General features: G+C 38.2%; 1 protein-coding gene across 1 annotated transcript; it reads left to right on the top strand.

Annotated features, from left to right (window-relative positions):
- Positions 1-2,866: 2,866 nt before the first annotated feature.
- Positions 2,867-20,347, top strand: LOC100706438 (carbohydrate sulfotransferase 15). The gene is made up of 8 exons (XM_003438395.5): positions 2,867-3,169; positions 13,005-13,627; positions 14,293-14,632; positions 16,403-16,546; positions 17,268-17,424; positions 17,643-17,799; positions 19,189-19,336; positions 19,443-20,347. Exons 2-8 carry the CDS (start codon positions 13,163-13,165, stop codon positions 19,631-19,633), a joined length of 1,602 nt encoding a protein of 533 aa, XP_003438443.1. The 5' UTR covers positions 2,867-3,169; positions 13,005-13,162; the 3' UTR covers positions 19,634-20,347.
- Positions 20,348-22,267: the final 1,920 nt, after the last annotated feature.

Here is a 22,267-nt window from a genome sequence, read left to right as displayed (position 1 = left end):
AAATACTCGAGTATATGTTTTGATTCCCACTGCATCTTTTTTACATGTCTTTTAGTGTACATAGTGCAATTTGTACAAATTTCTCTTTATTGGGGCGATCGTGGCTCAAGAGTTGGGAGTTCGCCTTGTAATCGGAAGGTTACTGGTTCGAGCCCCGGCTCGGACAGTCTCGGTCGTTGTGTCCTTGGGCAAGACACTTCACCCGTTGCCTACTGGTGGTGGTCAGAGGGCCCGGTGGCGCCAGTGTCCGGCAGCCTCGCCTCTGTCAGTGCACCCCAGGGTGGCTGTGGCTACAACATAGCTTGCCATCACCAGTGTGTGAATGTGTGTGTGAATGGGTGGATGTCTGGATATGTAAAGCGCTTTGGGGTCCTTAGGGACTAGAAAGCGCTATATAAATACAGGCCATTTACCATTTATTGTTTTTATTATTATCGCATTTTTAGCAGAATTAGCATTTTTTGTTGTACTTTTAAAAATGTATTTATTTTTCTATTTTTCTGTTTTTCTAATATATTTCTCATTGACTTTTTCTTTCTGATCCTTGTGCTGATGTAACAAGCTAATTTCCCCAGTGTGGGATTAATAAATAAATATATCTATATCTATTTTTATGAATATATTCTGGTGAAGATGACTATCTGAAGCTCAAACTAAGATACAGAATGGGGAAGAAAGGCGTCTTACTTGACTTTGAATGTTGCATGGCTATTGGTGCAGGATGTGCAGGTCTGAGTGTTTCAGAAATTGCTGATCTGCTGGGATTTTTCAGCACAACCATCTCTAAAGTTTACAGAGTTTGCAACTGTATGATGCTATCGTGTCACTATGGACAAAAATCTTTGAGGAATGTTTCCAGCACGTTTTTGAATCTTTGCAATTAAGAATAAAGCCAGTTCTTAATGCAAAAGCAGGTCTAACTCAGTACTAGCAACAAGCACCTAATAAGGATGTCCTATGCAGCTTCAAGTCCTCAAAGGCTGATGCCACATTTTTTTCAGCTCCTTAAATTCAAGCTTAAAGTCTCCACTTTAAACTTCCATTATTCACATACCAAAGAGTTAAATGTGTTTTGAAACACAGCTAAACAGCAAAAGTTGTGTCAGTGTCCAAAAACATGGTTGGATCTAACTGTGTAGATGTGTGTCTGGACATGGATGTAATGTAAATGACAGCGCTGTTAGAGTGCAGTTAAATAACACTTTTGGGCTTTTTGTGTAATCAGAGAACAAGTGCTTGCTTCTTAACCAGTCGTTATGTAACACACACATCATGCTGAAAAAGTAAGAAAACATATACCACGATGTGTTATTAGTAACAAACACTGCAGCAAGATAAAAATGTGTCTCTGAGCTGGCAGCGCATTGGCACAGGTGCTCAGCTTACACACTCGTGCCTGTTCTCAGAATTGTAAAAAGTGGAAAACACTTCAAGAGACTGTGCGATAATCACTGAAATGCCTGTGGATTTTTTCACACAGCATCAAGAGATGGCAAAGTGTAAATTTCATAAGTGGTAATTTGTATAAATATGTGTCCTGTACTCTGTAAACAAAATGATGAATACCACCATCACACATTTGTGTGGACTTGGAGTTCACTTCAGTTTCAGCAGCTTGTGTTTTTGTCATTAGGCCCACTGACTCCTACTCATACAGAATGAGTCATGACATCTAATGAAGGGAAAAAAATCCCATTTATTTAAAAGAACATCATTTAAAGATTAGCAGCGGTGACCTTTCATGCGCATAACAGTTTTTCTGGTGATAAAATGTCCCAGATATAAGATATATCCTAGATGTTTCACAACCTGGAAAAAACCCTGATTGCATAACACTGTTCACACCAGCTATGAGAACAGCTTCTAAAAAGTTAGCAAAAACATTCAATAAAAGCTTGTGAATGTTGGACTTTTGAAGCTCACCTCCACTTTGTGTTTTGCATCACCATCTTTTCATCTTTGTTTCAAAGGGGTTAGCGCCCAGTAGAGATTAAATAGTAATACGCTTTATATCAAGGCTGGAGTGCTACTATGTATTCAAAGAGTCTGGCCTGTTCATGAAAGTAAAATCACAGGGACGCAGCCAATCTAGATTAAATGGAGCATTTAGAGGAAGTGCTGTATATGTTATGGAAAGCTCATGTTATTGAACTGTGAGGAGTTTCTTGAGGACTCTTGAGCAGTGTGAAATATTCACACTGAAATATTTAATTTAGTAAAATCTATGGTGCTAAACACTATAGATTTTTTTTTTAAACTTTAGTTAACCAGGAAAAAAACAACTCTTGAGATGAAAAATCTCTTTTACAAGAGCGTCCCGGCCAAGAAGGACAGCAGTACGATCATAAGCTGCACAAATTAATAGCAGATAGACGTCAGAATCCGCACACCAGTTAAATAAAGGCAATGAGTAAAAAAACACACACAAAACAACCAAAATCTATAAACGTGATGATCAATAAAGAATGAATACCTTAGTAATGTCTTGTCTAATACCAGAAACAAAGGTATTCATGCAAAAGATTTGCAGCCTGAATTAACCGGTCATTTAAAATGACCGTAAATTTACTAAGTGAGAGCAGTTCCTTAAGTCTTATTTGATTAAACTCTAGCTTTTATAATTAAACCATTAGACAGATAGATAATATGTCTGCATCCATAGTGGTCACCCTTTTAACTCACAAGGGTAGCTGAACTATCTTCTACTTTTTAAAAAAAAATCCCCTTCTCCCCAATCGACCAGCAGGAAAACGCCAATCTATTTTAGCTGATATCCTATCGGTTATATCACTCAGCACTTCGAAGAAGCTGAAACGTAGATAAGACTGAATCTGCTGCTGCTGCTGCTGGTGGTGTTGGAGGTGGTGTTTCCTGCTACTTGCGTGCACCTCCCCTTTCTCTTCCACCTCCTCCTCTGTGATACGCGCAGGAGAGCTCAGTTGGATGGAGACTCCAGACTCCCGCGGTTCCTCGACGAAACCGAGCCGGCGTTTGTTATTAATGAAGACATCGTTCATACCTAGGATCAACTGGCTGTGCTGTTCTTTCCCCCCCCTGACGCTTAATACAAATACCCGTCAAGTCGCTTTGATTACCTTAAGTGGTGGTCTCAGTGGCTCTTGAGCGGCTGCACAAGAGACTCTTGGAATAAAACCGACTGAACTCCAGCGTGAGTATCGTTATCCACCGGGATAATCACAATAACAGGAAAAGTGACAGGAAAAGGATTTGGTCATATTGTTGGTATGATTTAAGAAGGTTCCCAAGCTGATTTATAGATTTTTAAAAAGTTTATTTTTCTTATACTAAAGCATAATTGCGTACTTTATTTAATTAATCCTTTCGATATATATGCAAGTAAACGACAAGGTAATATGGTCAGATAACCTGACAGCTTCTAATAGACATCTCCTCTGTGCAGTACCCCCCATAGTCTACTGCACTGAAGTGTAACCTTAAAAAAGATATATGCCATAAGAGCACTGCATATGCTTTCTTTAACCCCCCCCCTCCTCGCCCCCGAAATTGCTGGAATTTTGCCTTTGCATGTTTAAAACTGACTAACCCCTTATCTCCATCACTGAACAGCTGCAGAACATCACAGTGTCATGTCTCTGGGGGTAAAAGACTTTTACCACCAGAGAGTTTACCACCGACTGAATCACAAACTGGGCTGTGTTATAGGGTTAACATAAACTGTGTACATGCTCTTAATGTCCTTGTCTTGTAATTATTATTCCGTTTATTATTACAAAGCAAAACCAGAAGGTTCTACGTCAACATCTGACTATCTGAGAGTTTCCCTGGCAAATTCCTTTCATTATAAGTCTCTATCTCATGTATCCACCAAACAAGATGCGAAGTTAATTGTACAATGTGTTCCCAGCTCATTGTTTTGTTTTTGTTTGGAGAGCTCATGTTGTGTGATATGTTTGTGCACTCCCTGTAGCTGTTTGACGTTAAGTTTCTCCTCTCAGTTGCAGTCTATGCATGGGGCGCAGAGCAGAGGTCCTGACAGGCAGGTGACCTTTGGACAAACCTGCCTCTCTGGGCTCTCTGTGCAGCGTCGGAATATCTAAAGTTGTATTTTATTGTTAATTGGAAGGACAAAGCGTTAAATCTGAAAGTGAGTTAGGGGGAAGATAGATTTAGTGTGTTTTTGTAAAAGGTAGCACCTCTCCACACCTCATTACACCTCACACACCCAAACTAAACCACATTATGGCTGCTGCACCTATCCCTGCACTCTGTATGGTCTGCTAGGAAGGAAGGTTTTAGGTTGCCCCCCTGAAGTCGTGGAACAAATTTCTAGAGCTGCTAGGATGTCAATGCCATGCTTCTTTTGGCCAGCGTTAGAAGGCTTAGGTCATGCTAGAAGTATGAGAGGGGAGAGGAAAAGCGAGCGAGCGAGCTGTACCATATCAGATTGTTTAGACTGGACTCTAGGGGTCCACTTCAAATGGAAGAAAATGATTCTGTAACAGAACACTGGGAATGTGGGAGGACTGCGTGATACTAAAGTGTTTTGGCATCTTGGTATCTCAGAGCTTCTATTTCAAGAGTTGGCAGTTTTAACCTGTCATGACAACAAGCCTCAGTAATCCAAGATTGACTCTATTATTTCAGGCATGAAAGCTGGTTTTGAACGGATGCTTTAGTGTAGTCAAACCTTTATCTGCACCTGTCACTCTCTTGGCGTTGAGTAATTTTCCTGATGGATGATGTTTTTCACTCTAAGTTTTTTTTCCATTTGTTGTTCTTTCTAGTTTGATTATCTGTTATGTGAACATCATACTTTATACAGATGTGCCAGAGAGATTTACACTTGGGTGGAGTTGATCTTTTTTCCTCTGTGTTTGAGTTGTTTTTTAAAAAGCTTTTTTTTGACAATTGAAGCACAATTTTTAAGCGGGTAAAATTCATCAATTTAAGTTTTCCACCCTGAATGAATTCTAGTGCGTTTAAGGAACACAGTAGTCAAAGTATATAACTGTAGAAATAACGTTTGTTTTAAAGTAAATTGAGACACATTAACTAATATTTTCAACATTTCTTTCTTAGTTTTATGTTAAAGTTGCGCACTTTAGTATTTACCCATAAACAGCTTGAAGACAAAATAGAAATCTAATTATCCACATACTGGCTGTAGCCCTGAGTCAAGTCTGAGTCACTAGGCAAGACAAATATTTTCTGTAACATATGACAACATTATAATGTGATATTAGGCAGTGTTCCAAGTGAAGCAGACAAATAAGCGATTAGTCATTCTGAATATATAATAATTATTATTGACATTATAAACATGAATTAAAGTCAAAAGAGACAGATTTACAGGTTAATGATGAGTTTGAACTTTAAAGATATTAAGTCAAGTGAGTATGTGGACAGCTGTTGGCTCAAAAGCTTTCATAGAAATCAGGTTAGGTCAGTCAAGCTGCTGCATGTCTCGTATCCACACCATTTGCGTGCAAATGGCATTTGCATGGATGTTTTCATACCCAGTCAAAAACAGTTCAGTTGATAAAAGATCTATCAAACATTGCTGACAAGTTCTTTCTTCAACTGTTTTCTTTATTAGTATAGTGGGCAGCTGAAGGCGAAGTCACTCAAGAAGAGATGTGCCAGGTTCAAGGAGAAGACAAGGTGTCGGTTACTAACCAAAGCCTGAACAGAGAAATGAACAGAGTTTCTGCCTCTTCTATCCACTGATAGAGCAGGCTGTGCAACAGCAGTAATATTCAATGGGAAGAATACTTCAACACAGATTTAACTGTCTGGTTATACTGTTGTTATTCTTACTTGTAAGTTATTGCACAAGTTTACCATGGAGAAACTACTGGAAAAAAGTGGGTGCGGCAGACGATCTGACGTATATATGATAAATACCAAGGTTAGGCCTAATTAGTCAATCAAATGTCAGCAACTAAATGCATTTAAGCATGCAGATATGTCAAGTCAACCTCCTGAAGCTCGAAATCAAGCGTCAGAATGAGAAAGAAAAGTGATTTAAGTGATTTTGAACATTTTGTCACCGATGCCCACTCTTATTGTGTGTGGTGGGTCTTCCCACCTCTGGAGTTTCCATGTGCGCATATGGAAGGGTGGGGATGTCTAACAGAACAGAGGCATATGGCACAATATAAATTACGGCAGGTGGAAATAACAATCTTCTTTCGGCTGCAGTGATTCTGAGTGAATTACAGCAATTAACTCACGGTTAATGTTATGGAAGATTTAAAAGAAACAGCGCAGATTATCACTTTAAAACAGGAAATGCACATGAGAGTTTCCTGCGTTAAGGTTCCCTGTTTAATTGGTCCAGCTATGGCCTTTGTCATAATTACTGCAACAACTTTGCCACTCGAGCAAACACAGTGGCACAAAAGGCACTGTTTTTTTTAAAATGAGAGAACAGTCACTGGGATGATGGATCGAGCACAGTGGCAGAGTGTGAATACTCAGTGGGTCCCTAAACACACCGCAATCTTGAACCTTTTGCTTTTTAGTTCTCTTATAGCCTCACTTGTTCTTTTTTGATCTATTGTACTTCCTGTAGGCTTTCTTTGCAAAGGCAAAGGGAGGAATTATAACCAGCATTTCACATGTGATCACTGCTGCTTCTCACAGCGTCACAGCTCACCCATGCTGACCCCAGGTCCTCAGATGTTTCCCTTCCATTTATTAAACAGTAGTGATGCAAATGTTCTCTGTTTTCTGTTGATATGACATTGGTTTTAAAGTCTTACTGAAGCAAATCATATGTTGATACTATAAATTCATATGCACGTAGATGTACATAGTGGCATGTATCCACAAATTTAACTGACCCTCTTGAGATCTGGACTCCAGATGTCAAGAATGTCTATATAACTTGTTTTCTAGTTAAGGTTTCTTTTTGACTGTACTAGTGGGTGTGGCTTACGATTCAGATTCCTGTAGAGACAAAATGAAAATCAACCAGTGGTTTTGGTTGTTGTTGTTTTTTTTAGTGGGAAGTAAAAAGGAAAGGGAGGCTTAGTCCGGCTCTATGAAGTAGATTAAGCCTGTTTCCTGAGATATTTGTGCTCTCGGGGTGCTTTTTCCTGCTGATTTTATTTGTAATCTCACTGTGAGGGCCTCTGAAAGGAGAAAAAAATATAGAGACATGAGTACCTCCCAGAAAAAAAAGTATTTGTTGTTTTCTTTCCTTTAAATTGCTTTAACTTTTTGATTTCTTTTTCATCCACATTGAGAAAGTTTTATTATTACCTCCGTTTGGAATCCAATCTGTCTTTGTTTGACTTCCCCATCAACAGGGAGACTTTCTTATTTCCTTTTGTGGCATCAGGTTTTCCTTGTACCTCCCTTTTCCTAGCGAGGGCATTCTGCCAAATCCCACTCACAGAATGCCCTGGATCACATCAGGATGTGTTTACACAGTTATAAACATTAAGACATGATTAAAACATGTTTCAGGAGAAGCGATAATATACGTGTATACTGAGTACTTACTCTTGGAAGTCCCCTCTCTGAATAATTTTCTGGTTAGAGTGCATTCACTCAAAGGTGTTTGAGAACTCATATTTCACAGACTCATCATGTGAAATGCTATACAGAGCTGTGCTGCAGTTGCATAGCATAAAGCATTTTGTTCACTGGATGAACTCTGCGGAGATGCTTGTAATCATTGTGTCTAATTGCTATCGTTTTATCATGAACACTAGAGATAAAGAGCAAAACAGAAATTAAGGGTGTGAGGCACTGAGGCAGGTTCTAATGAGCGTGCCTTTGTGTAACCATAAAAGCAGGAAGTGTACATACTGCAAACCTGTATGCGTGCAGGACTCATGCTCCCATGTATACATTTAACATCTCAAGCAAGATTTTCCGTTAGCAAATCAAACAGATGCATGACGAACCGCCCGATATCCAAAATATTATAAATGCAATCAAGCTTGAGTGCACCACCTTTCGCCTATGACTTTTTTTTTCGATCCAAAGAACAGAGGGAACACAAATAACATATGTGGAGTAGGCCTGTTGTTTGACAGTAGGAATTGTTCATATTTATCAGTGGAGTAGGTTGAATTCCAGATCTGGCACACATCTGTTAAATCTGTGCCGCTGGGGCTGATTAAAAATAATGAGCTCTTGTTGTTTGTCCATTTTACAGCCACAAGCTCTTGATAGGCTAAGCCACCACTAAACATATTGCCATTAAGAATCAGAGGACATTTTATTTTCACTGTAACACTTGTGAGTACACTCCAGACAGACGGAAAAGAAAGAAACCACTTTTACTATTTGTTGACCACAGCCATATCGACTGCATGGACTGGGATGGTTTCCTCTAGCCCCACCATAAGGTGGATTTTTTTTTACATTTTTACTGAAATGGGGTAACATCAGATTTAGTTTTACAAAACAGTGCTAACTTTGATTGTATGAGCAGAATTGAGGTGTGTGATTTACAAGAAAAATATTCCTATATTTAACTGCGACATGTTTGACCTAATCTTTGGCATTAAAGGGAAAAAAGAAAAGAAAAGAAATATGGCAAAAAAATTAAATGCTTTTCACATGATCGGGCTCAAGAAATTCCAGAAGATTTTATGGAAGTTTTCACATTAGCTCAAGGAAAATATTGACCCGAGGATGGGGTCAGAGGAATAACAGGTGTTAAAAATGGAGGAAGTTTTCTCTGTGAGTATTTGGTTGTTTGTGTATGTGTTTTAACGGTGGCACTTCCTTTCCTTAAAACATTTTAACATGACTCCTTGTGTTTGGCATTGGCCAATAGGAACTCACTAAAAACATTACCATTAATCTTTCAGGGTCAAGGAATGTGCACTGTAGGAAAACTCACATGTACGTGTTGCAATATGTTGATTTGGTCCAAAATGTCCGATGGACTGAACATCTGCATCTCATGTAAGATGATCCTGGATCAGCCCTCTTTTCTACCAGTTAGCATGGCCAAGTATTCTAAGGAGCCACTCTTGATGGTTGACTCCTTCCTGAGCAGAGAACCCTAGGATGTCCAAGCAGAAATGTGGGATCAAGTTCCTCTTCCCACAGCTGATATGTTGTAACGTGTATTTCATGTTCTGTTTTTAATCGTTTAAAAATGTTGTAATACAGGTGCATCCTGGCGGTCTCATGTATGCCATCTAGCTTAAAACTGAGGTTATATAGTATACAACTGCATGCGAATTCTATTCGGATTCATGAATCCAGATAGATTTATTGGCCAGAGGGTTCCAACTATAGGTGTTTCAGGTTTTAAAATATTTTGTTTATATGAGAAACAGATTTTATGAAGTCAACCTCTTGGACATAATTTTAGCTGTATAGCTCACATGGTAGAGGATTCTACTCTTAATCTCCGGGTTCAGGGTCTTTTCCCCATGTCGGAAAATCTTAAATCTTAAACAGTTCTGAACATTTAAGCCTAGTCACAGACCAAAAGAAAAATCAAATGAAGATCACCACTGAAAAAGGTTTTTAGTCTAAGACAAGGCTTAATCCACGTCTGGGAAACTAAGCCTTAGTATTTAAGAGATGTTAAAAACCCGTTGCTTTAAGCCACGTTCACACTACACAGTATAGGCACAAAAAAGCCAGACTGAAAACGAGTGTTCATCATTAAAATTTATAGTTTTATCCACAGTGATGAATTATGAAATACTTAGACTAGCGTGACAGAAACTTCTTCCCTTCTCTCACTAAATTGAAAAGCAGACTGAAAGCAGCATAAAACAAAGGTAGTATCTGAATTGTCATCACTAAAAATTCAAAACAATAGTTGTGTTTAATAAAAACTCTATCTGATTTATTTGTATATTCTCTGTATGTTGTCCAAAGGACAATGGACAGTATATGACTGCATGAGCCATAAGCTTAGCTACTCCTACTTAAACTTCCTCGTGTTTACTTTGTGACTTTTGCCTGAGTGAGTGAGCTAAGGTGCTACGGTGCCAGAGTCATGGGTTGAATCTTTGTTGATGAAAGGCCCTTATGGTTTCCAATTTAAGGTGTAGATTCAAACCATTTGTCTTTAGATTTCATTTAAGTTGTCTGATGGTACTTCCCTTGTGTTTGCAAGCCAGAGTCTTTTTAATAACCCTCTAGTAATTAAAATGATGAGACTCTTAATTCTAGAGGCTAGAAGTTCAACCCTGTGAGTGGTGAAGAGATTTCATCCAACTTTCTGTTCATCAACATCAGGGAGTTGCTTAAAGCCACATAGACACAAAAGGACCTGAAAAATGTAGACCTACAGAAAGAAAAGAAAATCTGTTGCAGTAATCATTCTGACTTTGGTATTCTTGCACAGCCATCTCAATATTTTGTATGCTTAGGACAGCAAAGGCTTCTAACTCAATGATAAATGCAGGTTTTTATTTTGGTTTATCAGGATTTTTTGGTAGGGTTTCACCTCAGCCAATCCCACGTGGTGTTTATTGCTTCTCGTCGTTGATTGATTTTGAGACCAAAGAATCTAAAGACCGTCTTTCCTGCACGTTCTCACGCTGTTTTTCTCATCACTGCTGCTTCAGTCATCCACTCTGTGCTTTACCCTTGACTTTCACTGTCCTCTTTATGCTCTGTCACATTTCCAAATCCCTCTCTTCTCCCACACTTTGAAATTTGCCCGAACCAGACATAAATCTTTAATGGTGATAAATAGATAAATAGATACAGAGAACAGAAAAAATCACAATTACCTGGGTTTGTAGAAATAAAACATGAAGAAACAGAAAAAGGGGAAAGGAATAATTTATTAATATGATTATGGATCATTAAAAAGAATGAAAAAGCTTGTATATATGTGAATATATGGTGTATAAGAAATAAAGATTAGTATCGCACACAGCCATGTTTACTCAGAACATGAACTGTTAATTATGATATGTATTACACCTTCTTTATCCACCGATATTTCACTAAATGATCCCTCACAACTCTAGTTGGATCAAAAATAAGTTCAGTCTCTGCAGCTACCCACGCAGGCTTGCAAATATCGACATGCATTCCTGATAAGTCTGCTAGGGCTCAGATTGGTCCCATTATGAAATCTGCAAGTCTGTGGGAATTGTTTAGGATTTTTGAAGCTCCATGTGCACATATTTATCAAATGTGCTGCAGACCTTGCGTGAGTACTACACAATTTACATCAGTGTTGCAGAGTGACAAGTGAAAGGCTATAAACATTAAACAGATGTGCATCCATTGCGGTAACACTGAATCACAGTAGGATTTTCAGAAAATTCCTTGATGTTAAGCTACAGAAAGAGTAACTTTTAGGTTTTACATAATGTAACTTGATATGATCACTCGTTAGACTCTCTGGTTTTGAAAGCAGTGCAGCCATGTTTATAATCCAGACTTCAATTAAAATTTGTTTGAGGTAATTCTGAAGGCACAAGTATAAAATCATCCTAGTGAAATTAGTAAATTGAGTCTCATTTGGGGTATGCCGGTACGCACACAGTCCACTTTGTTAGAACTGCTCAAGTGCTTGTTACGCATTCTTATCAGCTAACCAGATGTCAACAACTCAGTGTATTTAGGCACGTAGACATGTGTGGATGACCTCTTGAAGCCCACACTGGGTGCCACTTAGAAAGCTGAGGCTACAATTCACCCAGACTCACCAAAACTGGACAATAAAAGTCTGGAAAAATGTTGCTTGGTCTGATAAGTCTTGATTTCCTCTGTGACATTTGGTTGGTAGAGTCAAAATCAAGTGTTCAGGCTTCTGGTGGTGGTGTTTTAATTGTGTGGAGCATATTTTCTTGGCACACTATACGCCACAAGGTACCCATCTCATCTCAAAACAGAGCAGATTTTTTCTGTCTGTATTCAGACAGCAGTACCTTGTGAACGCCTTGTAACCCCGGTCTTCTCATCTTTCCAAAACTGCTTGAATTTTTTCTCTATCACAAACTGTAATGGAGTTATAGTCATTTAGTGCTTTTAAAATAGGCCCGCCGGCGGGCCCATGGGAAATAAAGGGTTAATCTGGCTTCAGTAACAGACGAAGTAGGTTACAGGAGAAACCTGCCCTCAAGATAATATGATAGACTTCCAGTAACTTGTTAGTGCGCAATAAGCAAACAGTCATGAGCAGGTGGGACTTTCTCTTTCACTTGAAGTCATTTAATTACTGGAACTGCTTGTTTGGTTGAAGGACTGAAACACTGACGCATAATCACGTTTCACCATAATGGATTTTGTGAACGGGCTGAGTCCAGTATCGCTAGCGTGGTTGCATTTTAACAGACCCGTTTCCATAGTAAGGAAAAAGAAGTTGATATCCATTAGAACTGGTGCAGGATTTCATTCCCTGCTCCAGTGGGATTGTTAAGTCAACAACAAAAGATAAATAACTGTAACTGGCTGAGGACATGTCAGAGTAAAAGGTCTTTTAATAATGTTTTACACTTTAGTGCTGGGATTTTTTTTTCAGCACAGCATTCTTGAAATAATAATGCCTACTTTCTTATTATTCATGTGGTGGGAAAAGAAAACAGTGTGTGCACTGTTTGGCCACCTGTATCAATACCTAATGTGGTTTTCTCTGTAAAAATGAGTTAATCTTGAAAATAACATTCATAGGTTACAAAAATAAAGCTCAGAGTGGGCTTTTAGCTCGAAGAGAGTAATCGTGTGTTTTTAGTTTTGAATTACAGAGCTACCATTATTCTGACCTTGAAATTCTTCTAGAAGAGCTTGCTTTTGCATGTGCTTTATACCCCCAATCATCAAGCCGGAGATCTCCATATAGCAGACCACACACATGCAGCAGCTCACCTCAAACATTTTAGAGGTGACTCCTATTACAGAATGGAGAATAGGATGAATTTCACATACTGGTGTGTGAGAGTGGCAATAATGACCCCAGTGCTAAAAATGTTCACATAACTTTTAGTTTGGGTGACACTCCAGAACGTCAAAGGAAAGTACACTGCACTTTGATCAAAAAGACGTGTTGTGTTTTAACAACTGTTTCTGCTTTACAGGAGGCCACATTGAAGACTCAGACACATGTAGTAAAAATGAAGACAAGTGATGACCTGCAGCTTAATTTCACTAAATTCTTATGGGTAAAACTAAGCTTTTTTTAGAGAGTAATTTCCTTGCTTCTATTTCTACATGCCTGCTGTGATTCTTGGTCAGTATGTCACTATCAGACTGCAAAAATGGGAGCAACACTCCAATTTTCCACAACCACCTTCACAGCTTGCACATTGCTGAAAACTATGCAAAACGGCCCGTCCGGACGTTTTTGGACTTCAGGGACACAAATGTGGCTAAAAATCTGGACATCAAACATGTTCCTATGCTTTTTTTCAAGAACCTACAGCGCATCTCGAAAATCAAAGTGGTTAGCTTCCTCCTGGGCTTAACATTGACATTTTTCATAATGGCTTCTTACGTCCTAATGTGGGATAAGAAAGGACCTTTGTTCACTCCGTCAACATATCAGCTCAGACCTGCAGCCATCCCAACCAGCACAACAGCAACGAGAGCTTCTTCTAAAAAACCCCCAATAAATGTGAAAGTGCTTGTAAAGCTCATCAAACAGGAATACACACCCAGGAAAGTGCCTGATGAGAAGGATGTCATTGCAACAGACTCTCAAGTAAGTTTGCTGCAGATTTTTACAACAAGAGCTGTCACTGTAAATGTTTCAGACTATTGTCACAAACAGAGACAACGTATAAGTGATAACTGAATGTATTTGTTAAGCGTTTTTTTATTTGTTGGCAAAAGTGAATTATAGGTGTCAGTTAAGTTACAAGCACCTTACAGTCAACCCTGCAGTAAATGCCTATTTGGTGAAGCTCATAATGACAGGTGTTTGCTAAGAATGGTTTCACAAAGCATTGCTAAGGGCCTATGGACCACTTTTACTATGTGCTTTTGCAGATGTCCTGCGTTTAGCGTGTCATCATACATTTCCACATTACAGTGCGTAATTTTGCAGTATTTATGCAGAGAGCATCATCAGTTGTGGCTGTTGAGATGTACAGTTATTACTACCATTACAAATGAGTCATTAGGAGCAACAGTTAGTGGGAAGTTTGTGTCAAACATTTGGAAACCCAACAGAATTTTTCCACGTGGCCATAAATTCTTTACTGGCTATCAACAACTTGTAAACACTGGTGTGCAAAATTGGGACATAACTAACAGATGCAGATACTGAACTATACAGATGACAGGTTTATGCTAAAACAGCATCATACAAAAATGACAGATTAGTGTGTGTTTTGGGTTTTCTGATTGTTTTCTCTTCCTGTCCAGCTTTTTTCAGTGATTCCTCGCCATTTCTTGCCTGGTATCAAGAGCCCTTGCTGGTACGAGGAGTTTTCCAGTAAACCTGGCAATGACCTATACAGGAGGAACCTCTTCAAACTGCGCTCAAAGTCCTTCAAGACTGTGTGTGACCGCCTGAGGGCCAATTTCCACCAGCATTTATACCACAAAGATGGGAAGGACTTTCGTCTGCGGTGCCTGCCATACTTCTACATTATTGGTCAACCAAAGTGTGGCACGACTGACTTGTTTCACAGAATGCTACTTCATCCAGAAGTCAAATTCAACATAATGAAAGAGCCACACTGGTGGACCAGGAAACGGTTTGGTAAGTCATCAGGAAATGGATGTCATTTTGGACTTGTTTTTGTAATTCTCATAAGTTTAGGTAATAGTTTAATCGATCATTATGACAGATAATTTGATGTAGATAAAGCACGAGCAGATGGTACTAAATCAACTGGTTTAAAGTGACTAAGAAGTGAAGCCTTAGTGAGAGTTTATGTGAAAAACTGACCTGAACTCACTCAGTCAGATCAGAAAATAAGATTATTCCCATGGGAGAGTAGAGGCCATTTATCCCGTCTGCTGCACACGCTACCCAGGCAGAAACTTTTCTTCATCCAAAACTAGAATATTTCCTCTGGCAATAACTAGTCTGACACATACAACCTCACATTCTGTGGTGCATTAGAGAAAGGGCATCTGTGGACAGTATCCCGACATAGCATTGTCCCAGGTTCGTGTGTGGACATAGGTTCTGAACTCATTCAGGGGCATTTACCCGAATTTTTCACTTCTTCTGTTCCTTATGTATAACCCAAAAATGAGTGTGCAGAGTTTTTATAGTGTTTGTGCAGATCCTTGTGTGCGTCATCTTAAGATTCCAAACTTTAGGGAGCAAAACAAGTTTAGCTTGCACAACAACTAAACATGAGTTAATCACTTACCTGGAACATGACAAACAAGATGACACATTCATCACTGACCTTCACTGGAAGCTCAGAAAAAAATGTCAGGCTCAAAAAAGAGTTTACAAACCATAAAAAAATGTTGCTGTAGCTAATGTTACATAAAAATAATAATATTCAATAGTTTGTTTTAGTTACGTCATTTTCCCCAGTAGCACTAACAGCTATATTAATGGATGGAAGAAGTGATGTCTGCTTCGGTGAGGCTGTAGTGTGCTCTGAATGGAAGAATTTTATTTAGGGAAGTTCTTTGCCCTGAACAGAGAGCAGGGTGTACTGTTTACTGAATGTACAGCATGGAAAGTTACACAACTCTTAACTGCAGAAAGTAACTTCCTGAAGCTATGAGGTCACTGCGAGGTTAGAAAGGCAAGCAGTGGAGACCGCAGGAAGTCATGGTCACAGCACATGTTCCAGCAACCGCATCCACAGTCCACATTTTACACAACTGTCCGTGATTAAACAAACAAATAGTTTACGAATATGAAGAGCAGCTTTAAGGAAAATGAAAAATGGGTGATGTGTTCGCTGTCACTTTACCTTTTATGCTTCCTACGCTGTCTGTTTTCACCTGATTGAACTTATGCTCATTCACATTCTTGCAGTATTAAAAAAGTACACATTTTTTCCTTTAATGGGGCCAGCATCTGTATAAACTTTATCACTAAAAGTACTTTTTGAGTCTACAAATGAAAGTCTTGTTAGTCTTACTGAATTAGTTGCAATATGCAGTGATTTTGTTGTCAGTGTTTGGCTGTTTTTCAATGAGACAAATGCAATTGAAGGGGAAAGTATCAATTGGATTTTTCCTTCTTCTATACAGTAAAATACATAATAAATAAAATGGAGCTTTTAAATGTTTTTAGGAAAATAATCTTGTAGTGTGTGTCTGTATAAAGTCATCATTATTTGCTGATTGTATGTTATGTAAATGTAGCTAGTGTGCAAAATGGAGTCAAATTATTAGCTTATTCATACACAGAATAAAAAAAGTTCTGTTTCAGAGTCCGGAGTTTGTTTGTCCTGCCAGGGTTAAAGTGTACACACTTCATTCTCTTAATTTAATTACAAAGCAGTCTAAAAAGGAATACATCATAAGTGATGTTTTGGTGTAAATGGGGTTGCAGGTTATATCCGTTTCAAAGATGGCTTCCAGGAAAGTTTTCCTGTGGAAGATTACCTGGATCTGTTTGACTTGGCAGCCCACAACATCCAAGAAGGAATCACTGGAAATTCATCTGGACACCACCGTGCACTCCAGCTCATAACAGGTGAACACATGTGAAAGTGTTTGTGTGTGCAAGTGGTTATGATCTATTGTTAGTGTCACTGTGCATCAAATGGAAGAATGTCTTGGCTTTTTACTTCTTATTTTGTATCTTCTGAGGGGCTTTCAGCAGCCAAACAACTGTATCCTGACCATAATTCAATTGAGTTTTTTTTCTCTTCTTTTTCCTTTAGCGTCAGGCCTTGATCATTTTCAGCAAGTGGCTCTCATCTCAGAGGCACTACAGTGCTCAAGAGAAGAGCTGGAATGACACAATGTCGGCATTATTCATGATATATATTTTTGCAATGAAGAACAGATAGCTCAGTGTATTTATAAGTGTACACAGAAAGCCAAATGACTTTGGGCTCTGTCACGAGAACATTTCTTGCAGGTCATTCTGTTGCATGTTGAGATTCGAAATGGAACTGGTTTCAAACCTGGTAGTGAGAGACAGCAGGACTACCAGCATCTATTTTAGTCACACACATTTCCACATTTTTACATGTAAAAAGATAAAACTGTACCCTTGCAAAGTAGCTCAAGCATATACATTTACTGTATCAGGCTGCTGTTCCCAGTTAAATAGTGACTGCAAAATCTTTTTCACAGTTTTGCTTAATATGAACCTTCTCTGTGCTATATTCTACCCAAAGGACTGCGCAACTGTATTAAATCAACTGCTGTTACCCAGAATGATACTGAGACTGTCACTGTCTTGTCAGGTGAAGCCAGTGCATCCACTATGTGGGACAATCAAGCCTGGAGCTATCTCCATGCAGACAAGGAGGAGACGGAGCCCCCCTTCCTGGCCCAGGACTTTATCCATGCAGTCCAACCCGATGCCAAAATTATCATAATGCTCAGAGATCCAGTAGAGAGGTAGAAAGAATTTCTTCCCCACATCCATCTGTGTAGACATAGACTTGAATTTCTGTAGATAAACAATTTCTAACACTTCTGATTGCTTCTATAGGACTCCCCTATGCTTTTTCATTGTTGCAGAACATATTTGTTTTCAATCAAAAGTCCCACTGCACAAATTGTGCAAAATGTGCTTTCCTGCTTCCAGTTGATTTATTGTTTCACTTTGTTTCCAGGCTCTATTCTGACTACTTGTATTTTAAGACGGCCAACAAGTCTGCAGAGGACTTTCATCAGAAGGTCATAGAGTCTGTGCAGTTGTTTCAGTCCTGTGTCTCTGAATGGTCACTACGTTCCTGCACCTACAACACCAGCCTCTTCAACAACATGCCAGTGAGCTAAAATTATTTTCTCATTTTTAAGAATATTAGGAGCCTTTTATAAGCATTTTCAATGATGAAACATTTGTACTTTGAGAATCCACCTGACATTGTAAATGGATGTTGCTGTGCTGAAGTGAAGCAAACAACTATCATGCAGAAGTCTCTTGGGAATAAGCTGAGTTATGAGCTCTGGCTGTTGGTCACTTTTTATGATAACATGCAGATGACAACACTGTTATCTTGGAAGATTTAATACGGTAAAAGCCAGTTCATCCTGAAAACACTGTGAGCCAAAGAATTTGTCTCTGATCTAACAGCAAGTTTAGAAAAACAAACTTAATCCTTTATTTACACGACTCTTCTCTTACGAAAGAGAAGATGACTAGGGTTTGTGACACTCTATTTGACCAGTATCACAGCTACAATAGGTGATGTTGTATAGTGGCGCCCTCTGGAGGAGTCATAGTGTCTGTGCATTTAGATTAAATATTATACTGTCTTGCTTCCTGTTATTATTTAGGTTCAAGAAGAAAATTATACTAAATAATCACTATAACTGAATCCATGCATGTGGGTCACATTAGTTTACTTGCTGTTAATATCTAATTTATTTTTCCATATTGTCAGAGTAAGTGGTAGTAAGTAATTCGTCTGTGTTTGACACCAGTTGTTATGGTTTTGAGAAATATTGAGACTTTTGATCCACTTTGCCACATCTGTATAAAATCAAAGACCTTTCCATGCAACATTTCTGTGAAAGAAGGAGACATTCTTAAGAGCTCTCTGAAACAGTAGTTAATGATTAATCATCCGTTTATTAATGTAAAATAAACTATTTACACATTCTAAGAGATCTATATGTCAAAATTTGGTATAATCATAGAAATCATACTGTAAAGGTATCAAACAGTATGTAATAGACTAAAATGAGCAGTTTAAAGTGGTCAAGAATTTAAGATCAGGGCTTGATATACTACTACTATGTCAATAATGTAGTATATTAGTAAATCCCATGACAAAGGAAAAAACCCAAAAACAATTTTTACGCTACTGTGTGTGCATTTTTTCACTTAAGCATCATAATTTTAACTGATGGTTTAAACAGAAATAAAATACTTTTATCATATAAAAAGCTCAACTGTTTTTTAAATAATGTATTTGGTGTTTTGTTTTTTTTTTTAGATATCTACAGGAAGACTCAAATTTAAACTTAAAACTTTCAATTAATTAGTTGATAATAAGAAAAAAATAAAAGCAAGAACAGTTGTGCCCCTTTAATTTCAATGACTTTAGATCAACAGGTCATATTCGGATTTTATTTTTGGCCTTTGTAACAGCAGCTGGCTCACCACAGCAGATTTGTCATGTTGATTTGTTGTTTTTTTTCTTTGTCCCACAGGTGAGATTAAATCTGGGGATGTACATTGTCTTCTTACTGGACTGGCTGAGTGTTTTCAGTAAAGAACAAATCCTAGTTCTTCGACTGGAGGACTATGCAGCGAACCTCAAAGAGACAATCCAAAAAGTTTTTGATTTTCTGAGTGTAGGTAAGTGTCCAAAAAGCTACAAAAACATCAGAGTGACTTTCTCTTTGTAAGGGAAATAAAATACATTTTCGCTGGTTGATTATGCATTGTTTTACTTTTCCTGTAGGTCCTCTGTCACAGCAGGTGGAGGCAGCACTGACCAAACAGCCTATGTCTAACACTCGGCGGGAGGAAGACCGGAGTCTTGGTCCAATGCTTCCGGCTACCAGAAACATCCTCAGGAAATTTCACCAGCCTTTCAATCGTAAACTGGCCAGTCTGCTGGACAACAAAGCCTTTCTCTGGAATAACTCCTGAAGGAGCACAAGCACTGATAAAATGTGGATAGATGTGAATGAACAATCAGAGCAAACAGCTAAAAACAGGAATGTTTGTTATAAGAAATGAATGTGTATGAGGTCTATATCAGATGTATGGGTCTTGTTTGAGATATTTATGTGCTTTTGGAATATTGTGAGCCTTCGAGATAAGATAATAATAAAAATAATTGAATTTGTTTTTTGATTTTGTAAATTGTGGCTTTGATGCACTGTTACAATGATAACCAATACATTAATCTACACTGAATTAAGCTTTCTCTTCTTTTAGGCCTCAAAATGCTTTTATTGAATATCATAGGGTCATGGTACTGCTATTTTATATAAAGAAACATACCTGTCCTAGTATTGTGTTTTCTCTTTCAAATATTGTTTGCAAAGATAAATGGAAAATAATTTACCCCTGTAACAATACAATTTATGAATAATCCTCAAATGAAATGGATGTTTATAATTATAAAGACTACTGTGTACTTTGACAGCACTGGTCTGTGCTGGTCAGAAGGTCCAGCAGGTCTGGAGAAAGTCAGGGTTGATATTTCCTTACTTGAAAGTGAATCTCTTAAACCTTAAGCCATGATAAAAATGCAAATTCAAATTATAATTACAAATACAACACTTTGAATCAACTTCAGATATTTCTGCTTCATTTTTCATGAAATAAAAAGGGAAGAGGCCTCACCTGGCTATTAAACTGCTTGCCAGTCATTTGTCTAATTACTTTTGAGCCTCTGAAAATGGGGGACAGTTTATAAAACTAAACAATTAATGCAACATGTTTGTAAAACACCTTGCATTCAATCCCATCTTGATTATTTCATTTAAATCCATTGTGGTGGTATACAGAGACAAAACTACAATAATTTGTCTTCGTCCAACAATTTATGGACCTAACTGTAGAACTAAACATTAGTATAAAATAGATGGCTGCTATGTGGGATAATGAATTAAAGTAACAAAACAGTGCTGGGAATAACTACACATCATGTCATTCAATGTGGCCACAAAATCTCAACAAACGCTTACCCTATAAACATGACTCTTGGGTTTGAAATTTTTTTGTCAGAGTAAATATATACACATAGATTCAGAGTCAAACCAACTTTGGGGGAAATAAAAGGGCAAATGAGGATGGTAAATAGTTAAACATATGATACGCGAGAGATGGAGTGACGTCTGAGTGACACAAATAATACATCATGCTGAAGTTCAGGGATTAATCACAAGAGGGCATTAAAACACACTATAGTTCAACACTTTAACACCATGCAACTAGACACTGAGACATCTCAAAGTATTATAGGTATTGATAACAATTTCATAATGTAATATGTTATTAATATTCTTATTATTAATATTAGGTCTGTGGACACTTTTCAAGTAAGAAAATGTTGAAATTCCAAGTCACTTATTCAAGTACAAAAAGATGTTCTCGTGAAATTAGGAATTTTTAAATATCCAACACTTTAGTTTAGTAAAAGAGTCTCCTTTTCTGTGATCACCAGTGTTTTGGTTTGTGCCACTGAAAATTACACTTTATCTTTTATAATGACCTGCCTTCACATTCCTTGTCTTTAAGGACTAATTGGCTTTCAGCTCAAAATAAACTACTGCCTCATGATGTTGCACTGAGTGAATTAAAGTGCCATCAAAGTTTTGCTCACATGAACTGCTGTTTTACGCAGATGAGTTACTCATGCAAACACTTTTCTATAGTCATGCTCAACTGTTATTTGAGGAAATTACAACTATTAACTCTGACATTTTAACTCTTCAGCTGTTCGCCATGTAATTGCTGAGAGAAAAATCAAAGGTCAATGATTGAGAAAGGACTGCGTGTGTGTGTGTGTGTGTGTGTCTGGTCTTGGAACTCTACTTTGTCTGATTGATCACTGGAGTGACAACTTGGTTTAGGTCCTTTCTGATATACTGCCTGATTTTTCAGTGCTGTAAAACCAACAGAAAGGGTGGTTCCCACAATGCATGTTCTGGTCATGTGTCCCTACAACATCATAAAGACAAGGATAGAGGGTGTGTGTGTGTGTGTGTGTGTGTGTGTGTGTGCTTAGCATTTTGATTATGATGCATGCATTTACAATGTCACTTGTCTCATAGAAGCCAGCAGTCTTTCAAGGTGTGTTTCTATTGATGTTAAAATAAGAGAAAAGTAATTCAAGCATTTCAGGAATGGCCTCTAAGGGTGATATTGATGGCAATCCTCTCCAGAAATTTCGAAAGCACAAGAGACTGATAAAATGGAAGAATTTCAAATGACACTTTATCAAAGCCGTGAGACATCTGAGTGTAGAGGGTAGTGTGTGTGTGTGTCTGTGTGTATTTAAGGTGCTAAGATGTTGTTAGAGTCAAGTGCCTTTTTTTGTTGCATCATTCCTCTTCACACCCGTTTTCACAGTTTCAACTCATTCACACCTGAGAGCTGTCAAGAGAAGCCATAATAATTACCACCATCACGACTGAGCAGTTTTGCTATAGAAGCATAATATCCAGTGCCTTGCTCATGAGCACGTTGAATTTGGTTGCACAGAGTAAGGCTTCTGTTTTTCCTCTGTGTGGAATAGGTGCTGTAGCACAATCATCCCTGAACATAAATACA

This window comes from Oreochromis niloticus, linkage group LG13, assembly GCF_001858045.2.
Source record: "Oreochromis niloticus isolate F11D_XX linkage group LG13, O_niloticus_UMD_NMBU, whole genome shotgun sequence".
Classification (NCBI taxonomy): Eukaryota; Metazoa; Chordata; class Actinopteri; order Cichliformes; family Cichlidae; genus Oreochromis; species Oreochromis niloticus.
Note: the sequence above shows the minus strand (reverse complement) of the source record. Positions and strands in the feature narration are given on the sequence as shown.

Bases quoted from the DNA above. Each gene is read 5' to 3' on its own strand.
- LOC100706438 (XM_003438395.5), top strand. From the start codon at position 13,163: ATGTCACTATCAGACTGCAAAAATGGGAGCAACACTCCAATTTTCCAC. The intron at 17,800-19,188 runs GTGAGCTAAAAT...TTTGTCCCACAG, and splicing joins GCCTCTTCAACAACATGCCA to GTGAGATTAAATCTGGGGAT. The intron at 19,337-19,442 runs GTAAGTGTCCAA...CTTTTCCTGTAG, and splicing joins TTTTGATTTTCTGAGTGTAG to GTCCTCTGTCACAGCAGGTG.